At 38.1% G+C, this 18189-nt stretch overlaps 1 protein-coding gene across 1 annotated transcript in view; it reads left to right on the top strand.

Moving 5' to 3' along the window:
- The window catches only part of ANTXR1 (ANTXR cell adhesion molecule 1), a 324308-nt gene that overhangs the window by 83008 nt on the left and 223111 nt on the right, over positions 1–18189 (top strand). The window contains exon 9 of the mRNA XM_020985369.2: positions 16156–16216. Coding sequence (XP_020841028.1) covers positions 16156–16216 — 61 coding nt within the window. The remainder of the gene's footprint in view (positions 1–16155; positions 16217–18189) is intronic.

Genomic DNA, 18189 nt, shown 5'->3' with positions numbered 1-18189 from the left:
TTGTTATTGCGGCTTCCACAGGGAATTTGAAAAGACCACAACTCATAAATTTAAAGCAAGTCTTCGAGAGAAAATATGCAGGGTGGGTTCAACAACTGCATATGATTCCTTTGTTTGCTGGAGGCAGTGAAGCAAGAACCTGCTTGAAAAGCCAGGGTGAGGGGAAACTGTAACCAAACTACAACTGCATAATTTTGGTTAGCTTTTCACCTAAATTCAGAAATCACCAAATTACCAAATATTGACCTGTCAGGAAGTTTAGACATTATTTAGTCCAATCTCCCTCATTTTGAAAATTGCCCAAGGATGAGAAGTAATTTGCCCTATGTCACACTGTACTTAATGGCTAAAGCAAGACTTGAAGCATGGTTTCTAAATTCACGTGTGGTGCTTTCTCCCAAAATTTAATAAAGATGCTGCTATGATTCAGAAAAAGGCTGTTTCAGACTTCCTTATAGCTGGCCCCTAACAAGCTCCAGGGAGCTTAAAAGTGAGTGCCTTTTCTATGCTGAAGTGTATGAGCAAAATAACCCAATTACTGTTCCCCAAATAATTCTACTTAGAGCATCTGAGCTAGAATAAATATACGAGCCTAATCTTGGCTTCTTTATTGCTGGGAAAGGTGTAATTAGAGTATGGTGTAATTGGAAGTCCACTCAACTTAGAGGCAGGAGGCATAGCTTTGAGTCCAGGATCTAACACTTATTAGGTCACCTTGGGCAGACTGCCTCCTCTGGAGAATACTTTCTTAATCTGTAAAATGGGGCTAATATTTGTTCTAGCCACCTCACATGGTGAGGGAGAATGCTATAAAAACAGGAGATTAGTTTAAATGGATAAACCAGCGTCTGTGGGTACAGGCTTTCTGACAGCTTAAATCTCCTCCCATGCCCATTAACCCTCCCGCTTTAGTTTTTCTCCCACAGACCCAGGAAATGGCTGACTTACCTGCTCCCATTACTACCTCTTATCTATTCCCTACTGAATGAGAAGCAGGATGAGGTACATAACACCCTTGTCACCCAGTGTGCTGTTGGAGTTATATTCATGCTTTAAGTAAGCTTATGGAGGGTAAGATTATATCCTGAAATTTTTATGCAACCACAAAAAGCAGTTATATTATCCATCCATGAATCAGTTCATAGAATGTTACTTATGAAAGAATGATGGTAGCATAGTGAAATTGTCACAGGACCAGAACCTCATTGAAAAAAGAAAGAAAGAATGAGATGGTGATGATAATACCACCCAACCACCTTTCCATAGCATGGCATATTGTGGTTGTTGTTCAGTCATTTCAGTCATGTCCAACTCTTTGTGATGCCATTTGGGGTCTTCTCGGCAAAGATATTAGAGTGTTGTCATTTCCTTCTCCAGCTCATTTTACAGATGAGGAAACTGAGGCAAACAAGGTTAAGTGACTTGCCCAGGGTCACACAACTAGGAAGTGTCTGAGGCCACATTTAAACTTAGGTCTTCCTGATTCCAGGCCTGGCATTCTATCCACTGCGCCACCTAACTGCCCCATGATATGGCATGGCATATCATAAAGTAAGGAAATGTCAGCTAAGATGTTATATAGTGTATAAAGTCTGTGAGTTCTGAGTCAATTACAATAGCTGTGAAGACCTAGCAGGAAATCTGCAACTTCAACAGATTAGGCTCTGATGATGCCACTGACTGGGTTGGCACACACCAGCTAGTATGATGTGATTGCTACTAAGAATCCAAGAAATGGAAAGGGCAGCATAGGATTACAGGCTGGTCCTACTTGGAGCAAGTGGTGCTGCTTCATACTTTCACACCACAAGAAGGCAAGATACATCGGAACAAAATCAGAAACACCAATGCACCACCTGCTGGAAACACCCTGGGGCAGATGGTGCTTATCACTAAGTCAGACAGACCACCAAGTGTGCATGAAATAGACAAGCCTTTATTTTCTGCAGGTACTGTATCATAGCAAAATTGGAAGCAGATCTTCCCATTACAGGCAAGGATTTGGTACTGCTTTTTTCCAACAATATTCTCAATTTCAAGTTACATAACAACATATTACAAATTAATAAAAGGAAATCACAAGAATTAGCTATACTTTCCTAAATACAGATTCAGTGAAAAGGAAAAGGATATACACAAAATCAAATCCAGAAAGCCCTTTTAAAGTTTGATGTTACAAATCCAACTAGCATACCAAAAGAGAGCAATACAAAAAGCTGGTTTCTGCTATAGCCATTATGGACAAACATACTTTCTGTCAGAAAGTATAAAAACATTTCAGAGCCTACATATGATAGTAAAAGCCTTCCTTTACCAAGCCCCAGCCTTGGATTACTCTCACCATCCACTACTTTTGTTCCTATTCACATGCTGCTGAACAAAGCTGGAAAGAATCACGAAACCATGCTGACTGGTTCCATTATAAATTTATGTTACAAAACCTCAAGTGGGCTCTCACTGCAGCAAAGTAATCCTTTTACAGCTCCCTAATTTATCCACTATCACACTTACCACAGTGGCTTTTCCAAACCTTTTCATCTTTCTTCAAACTTCCAATGGTATCCTCTGAACCCACACTCTTAGAGAAATGATTATTTCTCTCTTGTATTAATAATTAGTAACTGAATTAGGACCAAGATTTTTCCTTTTCTACTTCCTCATCAACCAGTGTGGGAAATCTTTCTCAAAGACTTATCCAGCCAGGATCTAATGAAATACAGTAAAAGAAATTCTAAGTTGAGGCTAATGAGTGCATTCCTGCTCATTATGGTCACTCAGACAGGTCTGGGGAAATGTTGATTCTCTCTTTTGTCAGGTGAAATAGAAATTGATAAGTTTCTTTGACCAAGATGTGAGTGATCCAAGTCATGCACCCCAAGACCCTCATTGTAATACAGCCCAGGCTCTTGTAATATTTATTCTCTCATTAATTGCTAGTCAATCAAAGTTGATTGCCACCCTCAGGAATACCTCCTCTTCCAAGGGCATGTAAAGTGTGAGTCCACTGCCATGACGAGTCTTTGGTCTAAGAGAGACAGCCAAATGACCATCCTTTTATTAATAAGCATGCTGCTGGTATTACTAAAAAATAATTAAATTACCCAGAAACTATGTCTCTTGAACTTGTCAGATACCACCTCTTAGCTACAGATGTTTTCTTAAAATTCACTTAAAAAACTGAAGGCATTTGCTAAGAGCTCCCTCTTCTCATATCACTCATTTGCCTTCTCCCTCTGTCTTCACAGTCTATTTCGCTGAATCTTCCTCCATGTGAGTGTACACTAAGGCTCTGTCCTGGGCCCTTTTCTCTCTTCCCATACATTATTCCTTTTTGGGATTTCATCAGCCCCCATGGATTTAATTACCATTTCTATTCAAATGATTCTTAGATTTCTTTATCCATCCCTAACCTTTCTCCAGACCTCCAGTTTAGCATCTTTAATTGTTTTCTGGACATCTCAACATGGATGCCCCATAGGAATCTCAAATTCAATGTGTCCAAAACACAGCTAATTATGTTTCCTCCTATTCCAACTTTCCTATTACTATCAAAGGACATCTTCATCCACTCACTCACCCAGTCTTAAAGCCACAGTGTCATCCTTGACTCCTCATTATCACTCACCGCACAAATTCAATCTGTTGGCCATTCTGTTGATCGTTACCATCATGGCATCTCTGGTATACAATCCCTTCTCTGTACTCATTTAGCCACCACCCTGGTTCAAGCTGTCACGCCTGGACTGTTACAATAGTCTTTTGGCTGGTTTCATTACCTCATGCCTATCCTCGCTTCAGTCCATCCTCCATTCAGATGCCAGTGATCTTCCTAAAGCACAGGTCTGACCATGACACTATTGTACTCAGCAAATTCCAATGGCTTCCTATTACCTCCAGGATCAAATACAAAATCCTCTCTTTGGCTTTTAAAGACCTTTACAACCTGGCTTATTCCCACATCTCCAGTCTTCTTACACTGGATTGCTCTCCACACACACTACAATCCAGCAATACTGGCCTCTCTGCTCCATATTCATGAAATTCAATATCCTACTTTGCCTTTTCACTGTCCCCAGTGCCTGGGATGCTTTTGCTCCTTACCTCCATGTTCTCTGGATTCCTTCAAGACTCAAATCAAATCTTAGAAATGGGGCCTTTCTAGCCCCCTTCCCAGACATTCATCTCCCCCCCATCTTTGTCCCTTCCCTCCAAGATTGCTTCCCATTTACGTGGCATATATTTTGTATGTACATAATTGTTTACATTTTATATCACCTCCCTTCCTCCACAAAATCTGAGATCCTTGAGAACATGGGCTATACCTTTGCCTTTCTTTGTATCACCGGAGTTTTGTATAGTGCCTGGCTTATGGTAAGCACTTAATAAATGCTTGTAAATGATTGACTGATTGTTACCAGGGTACAGATAATAGGAAGAAAAATAGAGCTATGTGATAGTACCTCTAAAGAAATAGTCATTTGAAGATTATCCCAATATATCCATGCATTAGAAAATCCAAACTACATATCACCCAGTTAATATCAACAAGAAGGTAATATGTGGAATAGAATCTGTAAAGGAAAAATATATCAGAAATTTTTGATACCCTTAGCCAGCAAATCAAAAGTGAAAGCCAAAAGCTTAAAGTGATACAAGGAATCAAAGCAAGACAAAGAACAAAATAAACAATTGAACATGCATAAAAATATGCTATAGAGCTTTGAAAAGCAAAGAAACTCAAAAGATGACCCTCAAAGAAGTCATATGTGAACAATGTCTGATCAGCTACATAGTCAAAAGAAGTTCAACACAATGAAAAATGCAAGTTGTATCAACCATGGAACAAAAAGCTTGCATGCTGTTAACATAATGGACAGGATGGTTATGTGAAAGGAGGTGACAAAACCTCTAGTTTCTCTATAAAACTGGTAAATGGCTGGTCTGGATAAGATCCATTATTATTGGCTTGAACAACTCAGAGGTACATGAACTATTAGCAAACATTTTACCAGCTTCCTCTCTGAGTCAAGCTTGATCCCATCTTTCTTAAGAGAAAGCATCACATATTTATTACCCAAAGATAAGAATACCAATGACCTCTCCAAATATAGGCCAATTTGGTGTTGGTGTATTTTATACAAAGCTCAGCCAACTTTTGATGAAAGAAAAAGATTCTATAAACATTTAGAACAAAAGGACGTGCCCCAAAAAATCTCACAGTTGTAATGAACAATCATTAATTTGGTGATTATCAAACAGGCTATCTAAAAGCACCATAATATTTATATTGCCCTTATCAATTATACTGTCTTTAACTCAGGTTCTCACTCATCACTTAGTCTTGTACTGCAGATATATAAAAGAGATGCAAACAGAGTGAGAACACTAAAATATTTTATTTCCACATGGAAAAACTGTTCTTTATTAAAGCAGTAAGTCAAGAACAATTGATATAAAAATGTAGCATCTTCCAAAGGGACAGTTTAAGCTCATTATGATTTTGCCTAGCCTTCATCACTCATGAATGTCATTTGAAGTCAAATAGGGAGTCTAAAACATTATTTAATCAGTGAATGTATATGGATGACATCAAATTTACGTGATTCTCCTGGAAAACATATTAAATAGTTTTTTCATCTTATGGAAGCTTTTGCTAATGATATAAATGTTTCATTTGGAGTCAATATGTGTAAAATTCTTAACTGCATATTAAGAACAGAGATGGAAGGCTTTGAACTTGAATCTGAGTATCAAATTGAATTAAATGATGAAAACAATACTTTGAAATATCTTGGTCTTCTTGAGGTGAAATATACTAAATTTTAAAAGGCCTTATCTATAAGGTTATATGTATTAGGATATTGACAGGCATACTGAAGTCAAATCTTAATGGGAAGAGCACATTTAGAGCAATTAATAACTATGCAATAATAGTCTTAACGTTTGGCATAGTAAATGCTTTAAAATACTTTGGCTGGTTAGTGCCCTTTGAATGTACTTTAGTTCCAGCTCCGCAATAAAAAAAGAAATCTCCCTTTTGCCATGATAGTAATAGACTAGAACTAGGTACAGATGGCTGAAAATGCTAAAAAGTTTACATGAAGATTGTATCAGTGACATATGATCATAAGAACTGGCCAATCAGCCCCCTAATTTTACTTATAATTGGGGGGGGTGGTTATTTTGCCTCTTTTTTATAAGCTGATGATCTTGGATTTTCCTCTTCCTTTTGACTTTCACCCTTTTTTCCTTCCCTTTCATCCCCTTTTTCCAAATTAGCCATCGTAGTGGGACGTTAGGTGTAAAATGATGGCTTTTTTGCCCAACAAAGGCTTAACTCAATTTTATTTACATCACGGGGAGAAGCTTCAGATTGGTTTCCGTGTCCCTCCAGCTTGAGAGAGGAAAACCAAAGATAAGTGTTTCACCAGGTTGACTGAAGGACCACTATAAGTTGAACAAACAACACCATGTTCCCACTTGGCTTATGGTATGAGGTGATGCTTACTTTCCCAAGTCCAATGCTCAATATTGAGAACAAAGAAGCCTCAGAAATGCATCTTGACAGTTTAATCATTGCATGGCTCATAGTAACCTCTTGTGGTTAGTCCATTCAGTCCTATGTCCTCTGTTCCCTAATCCTTTGCCCACAGACACACAGATTGACACACCACGAACTGAGTAATACGCTTGATATCAGAATACTCCTAGAACAAATTACCTTGGGAACCGTTCCCAGGTATACAGACCCTCTGGGAGATATACAGAACTCACACAAATAGATGGACAGGAAAAAGACTTATTGGTTGTATTTAAGTTCCTTAGATCCTCATCTCTCAAGGATACTCTAACCTATCAAGCACAAGAATAATAATTTTAGTCTCTCATCTTAGATGCGCCAAGGCAGAGCAGCCCAGATTGATTAATATCAGTGAATGTGTGTGTGTGTGTATATATACATACATATATATATATATATATATATATATATATATATATATATATATATATATATATATTTGCTAGCAAGTTTTCCTTGACTGATAATCTACACATGAAAAACAAAGTGAAGGAAAATGAGAATAAGTACATTTTATAAAGAGGCAATGAGTTTCTTCCTCCATTTTCCAAGGACAGTTTCTCTGGCTACTTGGCATATCTTGTGCAAACTGCCCTTGTTTATGTACTATTGGTTTCTCCCACTCTTGAAGCTGCCATCTGGATATGAAGCAAAAATACCCAAAAGTCAACAAAGCTAGTGATTCATATAAGAAAGAAAATGATTTGGTCTGTTGTGTATGAGAACTATTTTTTATTTATGGAGATCCATGATAGCTGGTGCAGAGGCTGAATTCCATCCCTCCTCCTGTCCTTGAAAAGATAAAAGAAATGTATCTTCCCAGCCAAGGGCAGTCCTTAACAAATTTATGAAGTTTTAGAGTGAAGGTTAGTTCTTTGTAATCTCATGTGAGTCAGTGCCCTCATGTGCCTTTTAGCTATCTACCCAGCTCTGCCCTACTACTCTAGCTCTAGGACCTAGTCTTCCCCTTTCTGTTCCATTAAAGCTTGTGTCCCACACTCTCAACATTTTATGCTGAAGTAATTGCTGAATGTGTTACTTGCTGTTAACAAGAGATTTCTAGAAAAGGTATTACCTTAACTGGAAGAGACAATCTCCAGTGCTGTGTCAGGCTAGGGATAGGAAGCTCCCTCAAACTCTTATACCACGTAATTGTCAGAGACAATAAAGTGTAATGGAAAGAATGCTGGACCCAGAGTCTAAGATCCACTTCTGACTTGGACATTGGCTCACTATGTGACTATGGATTAATTTATTTCACCTCTCCGAGCCTCAGTTTCCTCATCTGTAAAAAAAAACAATACTTGTGCTACCTACCTCACAGGGTTGTTGTGAGGTTAAAAAGGTGCTTTATAAACATTAAATTACTTAAAGAAATGGAACTTTTATTATTATTATATACAAAATAAAAGAATTATTTGCCCTGATCTCAGATTTTCCACCTACATTAAGTTCATTTGTGACTTGAGGGATTAAAAGTCATCTATCCATCCTGAAATTTGCCTACAGCACTTTGGATTTCTCCATTCAAGAGAGATATGTGCTACCATCATGTTTTCTTTTGTATCTTATTTAGGTAGAAGTGGCATGGGTAGACACACAGCCTTGGATTTGGAGTAAGAGAGTCAGTTTTCAAATCTTAGCTTTGTTACTTACAACTGTGAAAATATCTCTGGGCTCCACTTTCCTCATCTATGAAAGACAGAGGGTCAGTCAGTCAAGAAACATTAATTAAGTACCTACTATATGCCATTCTCTATGCTAAGTGCTAGGGATATAAATATAAAAGAAAAGATAGTCTCTGCTTTCAAAGAGTATATAATCTAGTGGGAGAAGACTACACAGGAAAGGAAACTGAAAAGCAGGGGAAGTGGTAGAAGGCACCAGTAAAGGTAACCAAAGCAGGACCATGGTGGAAAAGTCAGAAAAGTCTCAAAGGAGTAGAGCCAGGTGAGAAATAAGGAGATATTCTGACCTGGGCTCCCTCATTAAAGGGAGCTTTGGAGTTCATCATAGCTCCACCCTCCAATTTGAGGGCCATCAGGTGGAGTTCCAATGTTGATGAGATCTTGCAGGATGATGTTTTCCCAATAATGAGTCTCCCATCTTTAGGTTTTCTTAGAGCACGGTGTCTAAACTTCTCCTTTGTTCCTATCATATTCTACTCTGTATCATCTGCATTTGAAAGTCAGCTGTGGTACAGACACTTAACTTGATTTTTAATTCTGGTGCTGACACACTTAGCACTATAATAACCTTTCTGAGTCCCTTTTTATCTGTTCAATGAAGACTTAAAAGCATTTGCAATTTCTGTATTATGTACCTCACAGGGTTTGGGGGGAAAGTACTTCATAAAAAAGGTTTTCACAAATGTGAGTTATTAAGATATCTTACCCCTAATTAGAGCCTACTTTCCTTGAGGGAAGGGACTGTGTCTTAATTTATTTTCATCTTTGTATTTTTCATCTTTCATCATCAGTAGAGTGACTTCATACAGAGTGTGTTTAATATATATTGGATTGAGGAGACAATCATGCCACAGCTATAATAATAATAATAATTAATAGTAGTAGTAATAATAATAATAATTAGTAATAATAATGATAGCTAGCATTTACTTAATTGGCTTCCATATCACATCACACTATTGACTCATATTGAGTTTGTAGTTCATTAAATCCTTTGGTCTTTTTCACACAAACCATTGTCAGCCCAAGAATAAGATGGGGAAGACATGCTTGGGCAGTAGTTCATGTAAAAAAGACTGAGGGATTTTAGTGAACTCCAATCTCAGTGTGAGTCAATAATGTGGTAGAATGTGACAGCCAGAAATGTTAATGTGATCTTAGGCCATGTTTAACAGATTGTATTATAACGTTTGGATGGGGAGAGACGATGGTTCTGTTACATTCTGCCTTGGACGAACCATACCTGGAATATCATCTTCAGTTTGAGCTATCGTATTTTATGAAAGACTCTACTGAACTACAGAGTGTCCAGAAGAGAGCTAGCAGATAGGTAAAAGACTCACAACCTTGACCTTACAGAAACATATTGAAGGAATTAAAGATGTTTAGCCTGCAGAGGAAACATATATTCAACTATTGTAAGCATAGTCTAACATGGCTGAATGGCCACTGGTTATGTCAGAGAGATTCTTGCTTAAGTTGGACTATATGATTCTTCATCTCCGAGATCCTATGAACTTTACAAAGTTCCTTCTCATTTACTATTTCATCTCACAATAATCCTCGTAGTAAACCTTTATAACAGATAAATAAATTGAGGTACAGTGAATTTAAATAGTTTTCCTAAGTCTTTAGGTCACCTGTCCTCTGGCCTTTCTATGACAGTTTCTACTTTCTATTATAGTTACCTGTGCCTTGGCTGCTAACAGGCATGTACAGTGCTTGGTAACATGAATGTTCTTTCTTCTTTGGGTCCATTTGGGCTCTTTGTCCTTTCATAGAACATTTACTCCCTGTCACCTCTCTGAACAACTCCATTATTTTTCAAATTCTTCTTCTGTCACTCAGTTGCATTCTGTCTTAATCTCTGCTCTTTCTCTTCCTTGAGCCATCTGTTTATTCTTGATTTGCTAACCACTCTTTCCTCTATTGCTACCCTCCCCTCAGCTCAGGCAGAACCATTACTGTACAGTTCAGGCTTCTAAGGAACTGGGCACTCCCCACAAATCCCACAGTTACTATTTTCTCTCCACCTTTTGATATCAGGTATTTCAAATCAATGGAAGTTATAGTGCCAGCCAAGTCCTGCTCAGACCCCTCACAGATAAATTTTTACTGTATTTCATTGTAATGCTTTTCTTCCAGCTGTTTTAGTTTAAGATTGGAAAGGCAGTCTTTCTGCTGGATTGGATCACAGTGCCTGGCTGACAGTTTTTGGCCCTTCATATACTTTTCAGATTTATCAGCAAATGCAGACACTTTCTGAGAGCATAATCCAGCCTGTGTTTATTCCGACAAACCCTGTTACTGTCTTTGTGGTCAAATATTCATTACAGTACAAATTCCATAGTAAGGTGTTTATAGTTTGGACCAAAGAAGTGAGTTTGAGGTCAGTAAACTGCATGGGTGAGAATTTAATTTAGTTTTTTTTCCATTGTGTTTCGGTTTATTTCTGCTTTTTTTTAAGTGTATGTAGTTTGTCTATTTAAACATTTATTATGGAGGGGATACCAGGGGATTTCAGGGGATACCAGGGGATTTCAAGAGCCCGGGGGTTCCCATTCAATTCTTTGGGCTATCCTCTTTGGGCTATTTATTAAAATCTTCTACTCACTAACTCTGTTATTTGAAAGAAGACATGTAATTTCTTTCCATCACTAATTATTTTCTAGGGTCTCTTCCAGTTTTAAATCCAATCATTCTATAAAGGTCAGAAAGAACCTTAAAATGAAATAGGCAGTTATTACTAAAACCTCACTGTTTTAGATTAACTAGAGAGAAGTCTAAATTGAATTGCTGGAGTGTCCAGATTTTGGAGGGGCTTCCATGTCAGTACGACTGCAGTCATGGATGAGTAGGTGCTGGGTTCTAGAGCTCTAGTGCCAAAGTCCTGCTGACCACTTTTGACTGCTCCCTGCCTGCTTTCTCTATGTTGTCTCTATGTCTGACCCCCTTGGCTTCAGTTCCCTGGGAATGTTTCTAGGATCTTTCTTGTGAGAAAGTCTTGTACTCAATCTTTCCAATCCCCATTCCTACTTTCCTTTGCTTTTAAATATAATACTTTATTTTTTAATTTTTAATTTAATTTTTATTTTTAGTTCCAGATTTTCTCCCTCCCTCTACCTCCTCCTCCATCCATTGAGAAAACAAGAAATACAATACTTATTAAACATATGAAGTCACACAAAATATATTTCTGCATTTAGCCATGTTCTGAAGAAAAAAAGGAAAGAGAAAGAGAAAAAATATGCTTCAATCTGTATTCCCAAGCTCATCAGTTCTCTCTCTGGAGGTGGATAGATTTTTTCTTCATGAGTCCTTTGGAATCATGGTGGATCATCGTGCTGATGAGTTAATAAGTCCTCCACAGTTGATGGTCTTTACAGTATTACTGCTATTATATACATTCATCTCTTGGCACTGTTCATTTTGTCTTGCATCAGTTCATATAAGTCTTCCCAGATTTTTTTGAAACTAGCTCTTTCATCATTTTTTATAGCACAATAGTATTCTATAACATTCATATACCACAACTTGTTCAGCCATTCCTCAGTTGGTGGGCACCCCCTCAATTTTCAATTCTTTGCCTCCGTAAAAAGAACTGCCCCAAATATTTTTGTACATATGAGTCCTTTTCCTACTTTCCCCCAGAACTGATGATGGCATTTTAGAATCTTGGAATTATAAAAGACCTTCTAATGAAATCTATGCCTCAATAGGAACCCCTTCTACAAAATCTATGAAAAGTGGGATCCAGACTCCACTTTAAGGGGAATACTTTATTTTTATATTATTATGAAGTATTATCATAATACTCTAATACTAGATAACCTATTCCACTTGCAGAAAGTTTTAATTGTTAGAAAGCATTTTGCCACATTGAGTCTAAGCATTTCTATGAGACTTCCTCCACTCCTTCGAGTTCTCACCTTTGGAACTTGTTTTGCTCAGTTCCTACTACTTGTACCTACTCCTTGACTGGACAGGCCCCAGTGGAAGGCATGAGATTTTTTTCCCCAAGGCACTGCAGTGTGGAACACCTTCTAATTGGGATAGGAACATAGATTGATAATAGGACATAGATTGTGAGTGGGAAGAGACATTAAAGATCCTGTAGCCCAATCTTTTCTCATTTTACAAATGGGGAAACTGAGGACCAGAGCGATTCTATGATTTACCCAAAGCCTGAAAGATAGGAAGTGAAAAAGAGATTCAAGCTCAAGTCCTCTGACTCCAAATCTAGTTTTCTTTCCATCATACTACTTTGCCTGACCTTGGGCAAGTCACTTAACCCTGTTTGCCTCAGTTTCCTCATCTGTAAAATGAAATAGAGAAGGAAATGGCAAACTTCTCCAATATCTTTGCCAAGAAAATCCCAAATGGGGTCATGACTGAAAAATGGTTCAATAATACTGTGCCTTTCACCTCTAAGCTCAGCTAGTCCCTAGCAGGGCAGTGAGACTGGATTCAGCTACAATAATATGGTTCCCAACTTCCAACCACTTGGTTCTGATAACCAAAAAGGCTTTTTTTAATGGTTGGAGGAGCTACTCAGTTTCTTATTCAGATCAAATTGTGCCTCAAACTCCACTCCCACAAATTCTCTAATCACTAACAAAGTGAAAGTTAGCCTGATGAGTTCTCATTTAGCAGCATCATTTAATTAGTACTGCCATTGATGATGGAAGAGAGCCTTCTACTGGAGGACTTTGGGAATTTAGTCCCTAAGACCTGACAGACCATTGAAAACTCTGGCCAGGTGGAAGATATCAAAGGTTTCAAGCCTTTAGGATTAGAGTTCTACTATCAGAAACTCCAAAGACTAAGTCAAGGCTTAATTTAGATGATCAATTAGTGAAGGACCTTACAGACTCACTTAACAATAAACTTTGGAGGGGAAATGTTCTATATTCCTTCCACTCTGATTAGGCAAATTGAATGCTAGTTCTAAACTTACTCTACTGTGACACAGTTCAGTATCTTCACGTCTCCTGACCTTCACAAAATGTACGTGTATAAACTGGAAAATTTGATGAAACCAGGCAGTATTATGCCCCTTGATTTCTTCACAAACAAAATCAATGTAGCCAAGATTAGAAGGAAAACAAGAAACTGTGGAAAATTTTTTTACAGGAAGTTTCTCTGATAAAAGCCTGATTTTTCAAATTTATAGAGAACTGAGTCAAATTTATAAGAATACAAATCATTGCCCTCTGATAAATGGTCAAAGCATATGAACAGGCAGTTTTCTAATGAGGAAATCAAAGTTATCTATAGTCATGTGAAAAAAAATGCTCTAAATTACAATTGAGCCCCCCCCCCCAGTAGTATAGTTTTACTGTCTATTTCTTCCTGTTACTCATTTAACTTTTCCTCTAGGAATTTGGATGTTATGCCATTTGGTACATATATATTTAGTACTAATACTATTTAATTGTCCATGGTACCTTTTAACAAAATGTAGCTTTCCTGCTTTGCTCTATTTTTACTTCTATTTTTGCTTTTGCTTTGTCAGAGATCATGATTGTTACCCCTGCTTCTTTTTTTTTACCTTAGCTGAAATATAATAGATTGTTTTCCAGCCCCTTTCTTCCCTTATCCACATATGATTATGATGGAATACTATTTTGTTATAAGAAATATTGATCAGTACGGTTTCAGAAAAACCTGAGAAGACTCATGTGAACTAATTCAAAGTACCAGTAATGGTAATAGTATCCTTACCACAAGACCGGGAGGAAGATGCTATTATTAACCTCATTTAAGAGATGAGGAAACTGAGGCAGACAGATATTAAATGACTTGCCAAGGGTGATGCAGCTAGCAGGATCTGAACTCAGATCTTCCTGACTCCAAGTTTAGCACTGAGCTGCCTAGCTGTCTATTCATCAACAACCTCTTCTAGTTGTTCAAATGTATTTTCCTTTCTAGGTTTCTTTTTTCTCACTTTTTCTGTGTTTTAAAGATTCTATCTGGCTCTTGTATTTTCATCAGGAACACTTGAAAGTCTTCTGTTCTTTTAAAGGTTCATTTTTTCCCCTGTAATATCACATTAAGTTTTGCAAGCTGTTATTCATGGTTTCAAACCTTTTTTTTTCTTTTGCCTTTTGGTATAGCATTTTCAAATATTTCCTTTCCTTTATTATAAATGCAGAATAGTCTTGGGTGTTTCTGACTATAGTTCCTTGGGTTTTAATTAGCCTATGTAATTTCTTCATTGTATTAGGAGTTTTCTTCTTTTTAATTATGTCTCCAACCTTCATTTATGGATGAGACTTTTTGCCAGGGCCTAGCTCTGCCCTCACTCATACTTCTGAATGTTGTGACCAGGCCTAGGACCTGTCCCTGCTGCAATCTGGATTACATCTGGTGGCTATAGCCAAAGCCCTGCTGATGTTCTGGATAAGGTGTCAGGGTCCTGGTCTCCCTTCCTATCTTCTTCTTCAGTTCTGTCCTAGAATAGGGACCAGGCTGAGAACTGGGACTAGGCCCTACCTTCTTCCTTTGTTGTTAGCTTCTATTTTTGTGTAGCAGAAAGAGCACTGACTCTGGAGCGAGTAGATCTGTGTTCAAATCCTGTCTTTCATGCTTAAGATCTGTGTTAACTTGGTCAAGTCACCTTTATTTCCTGGGCCTCAGTTTCTTCATTTGTAAAATGAGAGAGGTTAGATTATATGGCCTATGAGATCTCTTTCAGCTCTACATCTATAATTCTGGTGGCCTTGTATGTATACTGGCCTCCTTCCTCCTTCTTTTACAGTTGTTTAATGAGAGTTACCTTAGTCCCTTGGTATGGCTCTGGAGAAGGAAATGGCAAACCACTCCAGTATCTTCACCAAGAAAACCCGAGTAGGATCATGTAGAGTCAGACATGATAAAAGTGACTGAACAACAATGTGCCCTTGCTAGGTCCTGACCAGAAATCAGAGACTGCACTGACCTCTGGCCTCCTGAAGGGCTCCTGTGGTGAACACTTCCCAGGCACCTCTGTCCTATCTCCATCATCTATGGGGAGATGGCTTTTTCCCTTCTATTGTTCCTCCAAGTTGGGACTTGGGAACTCCTTTTCTTCAGGCCCTGTTTGCAGGTCTCACTAGCTTCAATTTCCCTTGGTGTAGCCTCTGAACATTCAGAATGCCCACAGGCTTCTGTCTCTCTTCTTGTATTGTTCTGAATTGGCTGGAGTTGCTTCTCTGTGTTTTCTATTTGGTTTTATTGAATCATTGCTTCATCTGATGCTTGTTTTCATTTTTACTGCACTTTTTTACCTTGTTTTCTTTTTTTCATCAAAGGAATCAACTTGGCTGAAACTTCATCAATTTTGTTTGAAGTCATACTACAAATATTATCATCACCTTCATTTCATAGATGGGTAAACTGATGCTCAGAAAGATTCAGTGGCTTTATAAGAGTCATAGAGTTATTCAGTGAGGGAGCCAGGATTTGAGCCCAGGTTTCTTGACTCCAAGTCTAGGCTGGTTTCCATTCTATCCTATTACATCTTAGTACTCATGCCTTCTACCAATGGAGACCCTGACTTCCTTAACCCTCCTTGGAATTCCTATTGTTCTTGTGATCTCTCTCAACTTTGTCAAGCAACAAATGCTATCCCTTATTCCTTAAGGACAAGAGATTTATTGTACTTCCATATACTTAGCACCTAGCATCCTATAGTCATACAGTGTCTAAGCCCTCAAAAAAGAATTGTTGATTTTGATGTTGATTAGTATCTGAAATACTCCCTACTTGAATTTGTATGTTAGTTCAGTCCTTTTTAATGCCTCCTTACACTTTCTCTTTTGGTAGATGAAAATTATATTTGACTCAACTTGTCTTAATGCTATACATGGAGGTCTCATAGATATTTAATTCCATTTCTTTCCCTAGATTTTGAAGAAGTCATGCATTGAAATTTTAGCAGCTGAGCCTTCAAGCATATGTGCAGGAGGTAAGTTGAAAACAAACTGCTCTCTGGCCTCATACAATTCCCAAAGTCCTTAGTTCCAGCTACAAGTTTAATTTTCTGTGGATAATGGGTGGGTGTTTAAATGGCTTAACTGATTGGTTTATTGAACAAAAAAAAGAAACCCTGTGATGTTCTTAAGATTATTCATAGGATTTAGCTCTAGAAAAGATTTTAGCTTCATCTAGTCAAGAAAAACAGTCAGAGGAAAGGATTTGCCTGAGAGGTCAGAGAGCTAAGATGTGAACCCAGACCTTTGAACTCTAAATTCCTACCAAAGTGACCACTATCATTGCTGTTGATTTTCGCCTATGACTTGTTCGTTTGTTTTCAATCTTGTCTCACTCTTCACAACTCCATTTGGGGTTTTCTTAGCAAAGATGCTGGAGTGGTTTCCCATTTCCTTCTCTAACTCATTTCACAGATGAAGAAACTGAGGCAAACAGGATTAAGTGACTTGCCCTGGGTCACACAGCTAGTAAGTGTCTGAGGCTGGATTCGAACTCAGGAAGAGGAGTTTTCCTAATTCCAGGGCTAGCACCCTATCCACTAAGCCATCAAGCTGCTCTCTAAGATCTATAATGACTATTAAGTACCTATGCTTGTTCTGCATACATGTGAACACACTCAAATACACACATCCAAGGTGGAAAGACCTGCCCAAAGACTTTCTTTGATAGGATATTAAATTTGACAACTACATATTTAGGCTTAACTGTAATCTTTAGATCCATTGGCCATGATAGGTTTAAATCCTTATTAGAAAAAAAAATTGTTAATATTTACACTGTCTACAAATTGTGCCACAAGGATTTATCTTTTAGGACTTGAAAGTGAGAAGGAACTGTAAACAATATAATGCCCACATCACAAGAGAGCTATCTAAAATTGGCAATATGAACCTGTGTCAAAGTACCGCTAGGGAACAAATTAAACTGGGAGGAAGGCGTAGCATGGAGGCTGACCAGGAATCCATCAATTAAGTCCCCCATTTTACTTGATAAAATTATAGAGTGTAGTCTTTAGTGATCCATTGGCAATTTGTTAGAGTGTTAGACTTCGAGCGTTCTCTTTTGGAAGCATCAGAAAACAATTGAATTGCCCATTTAGCAGACAGCTGGTCCAGGGAGCTTGGCAGAACAAGGCACTTTCCCAAGACATTGTACCTCTTAATGACCAATGATGGAAAATCAAAGAGGTATGAAAGCCCCTGTAGCACTGTAGATGTGTGTTGCCCATCTATGCCTGTTTCTCATGAGTGGGATTCTAGGAGGCGATCTCTGTCCTTGCTCACTTTTCTCATTGGTGGCATGTATGTTTGTGGGAGAGTGTGTCCTAAATTTGTCATAGAAGGGTAATATTTTGTTGTAAATGTTTTTTTACTATGCTATTCTAGGAAATCTCTTTGCATCAATTGTCCCTTATGGATGACCACTGAAAAATAAACAAATCCTCAGGGGCTCATGAGCCATCATTTTGTGAATGCAGACTCAGCACTTTGAACCTAGGGTAGCCACATCCATGGGATGGCCTTACAAGTAGGAGTAAGGGAAGGGAGACAGACAAGGACTGGAATGATGAGAATGTGATGTTAAATTAAAGGCAATACTTAAGTAATAGACCCCAGCTTTTCCTTGGACTTCAGCGCAGTGATATGCATACAATAGGTACTGAATTAATACTGTGTTGAATAAATGACAAAGTCATAGCATCATAGATTGAGAGCTAGAGAGGTCCTTAGAGGCCATTTAGTCCAACTCCCTCATCTTACAAGGAGGAAACTGAGGCTCAGAGAGAGGTTAAGTGACTTGCTCAAGTCTTCAGTAAATGTGTGAATGAATTTCAAAGTCTTCCATGAAATCTACCATGCATTTTGTAATATTAATAACCAATCAATAAACATTTATTAGGTGCCACTATGTACCAGGCACTGTGCTAAGCCCTGGGGATACAAAAAA

This window comes from Phascolarctos cinereus, unplaced genomic scaffold, assembly GCF_003287225.1.
Source record: "Phascolarctos cinereus isolate Bilbo 61053 unplaced genomic scaffold, phaCin_HiC Scaffold_2;HRSCAF=192, whole genome shotgun sequence".
Lineage (NCBI taxonomy): Eukaryota > Metazoa > Chordata > Mammalia > Diprotodontia > Phascolarctidae > Phascolarctos > Phascolarctos cinereus.
The sequence above is the reverse complement of the archived record's forward strand: the minus strand, read 5'-3'. Positions and strand labels throughout refer to the sequence as shown.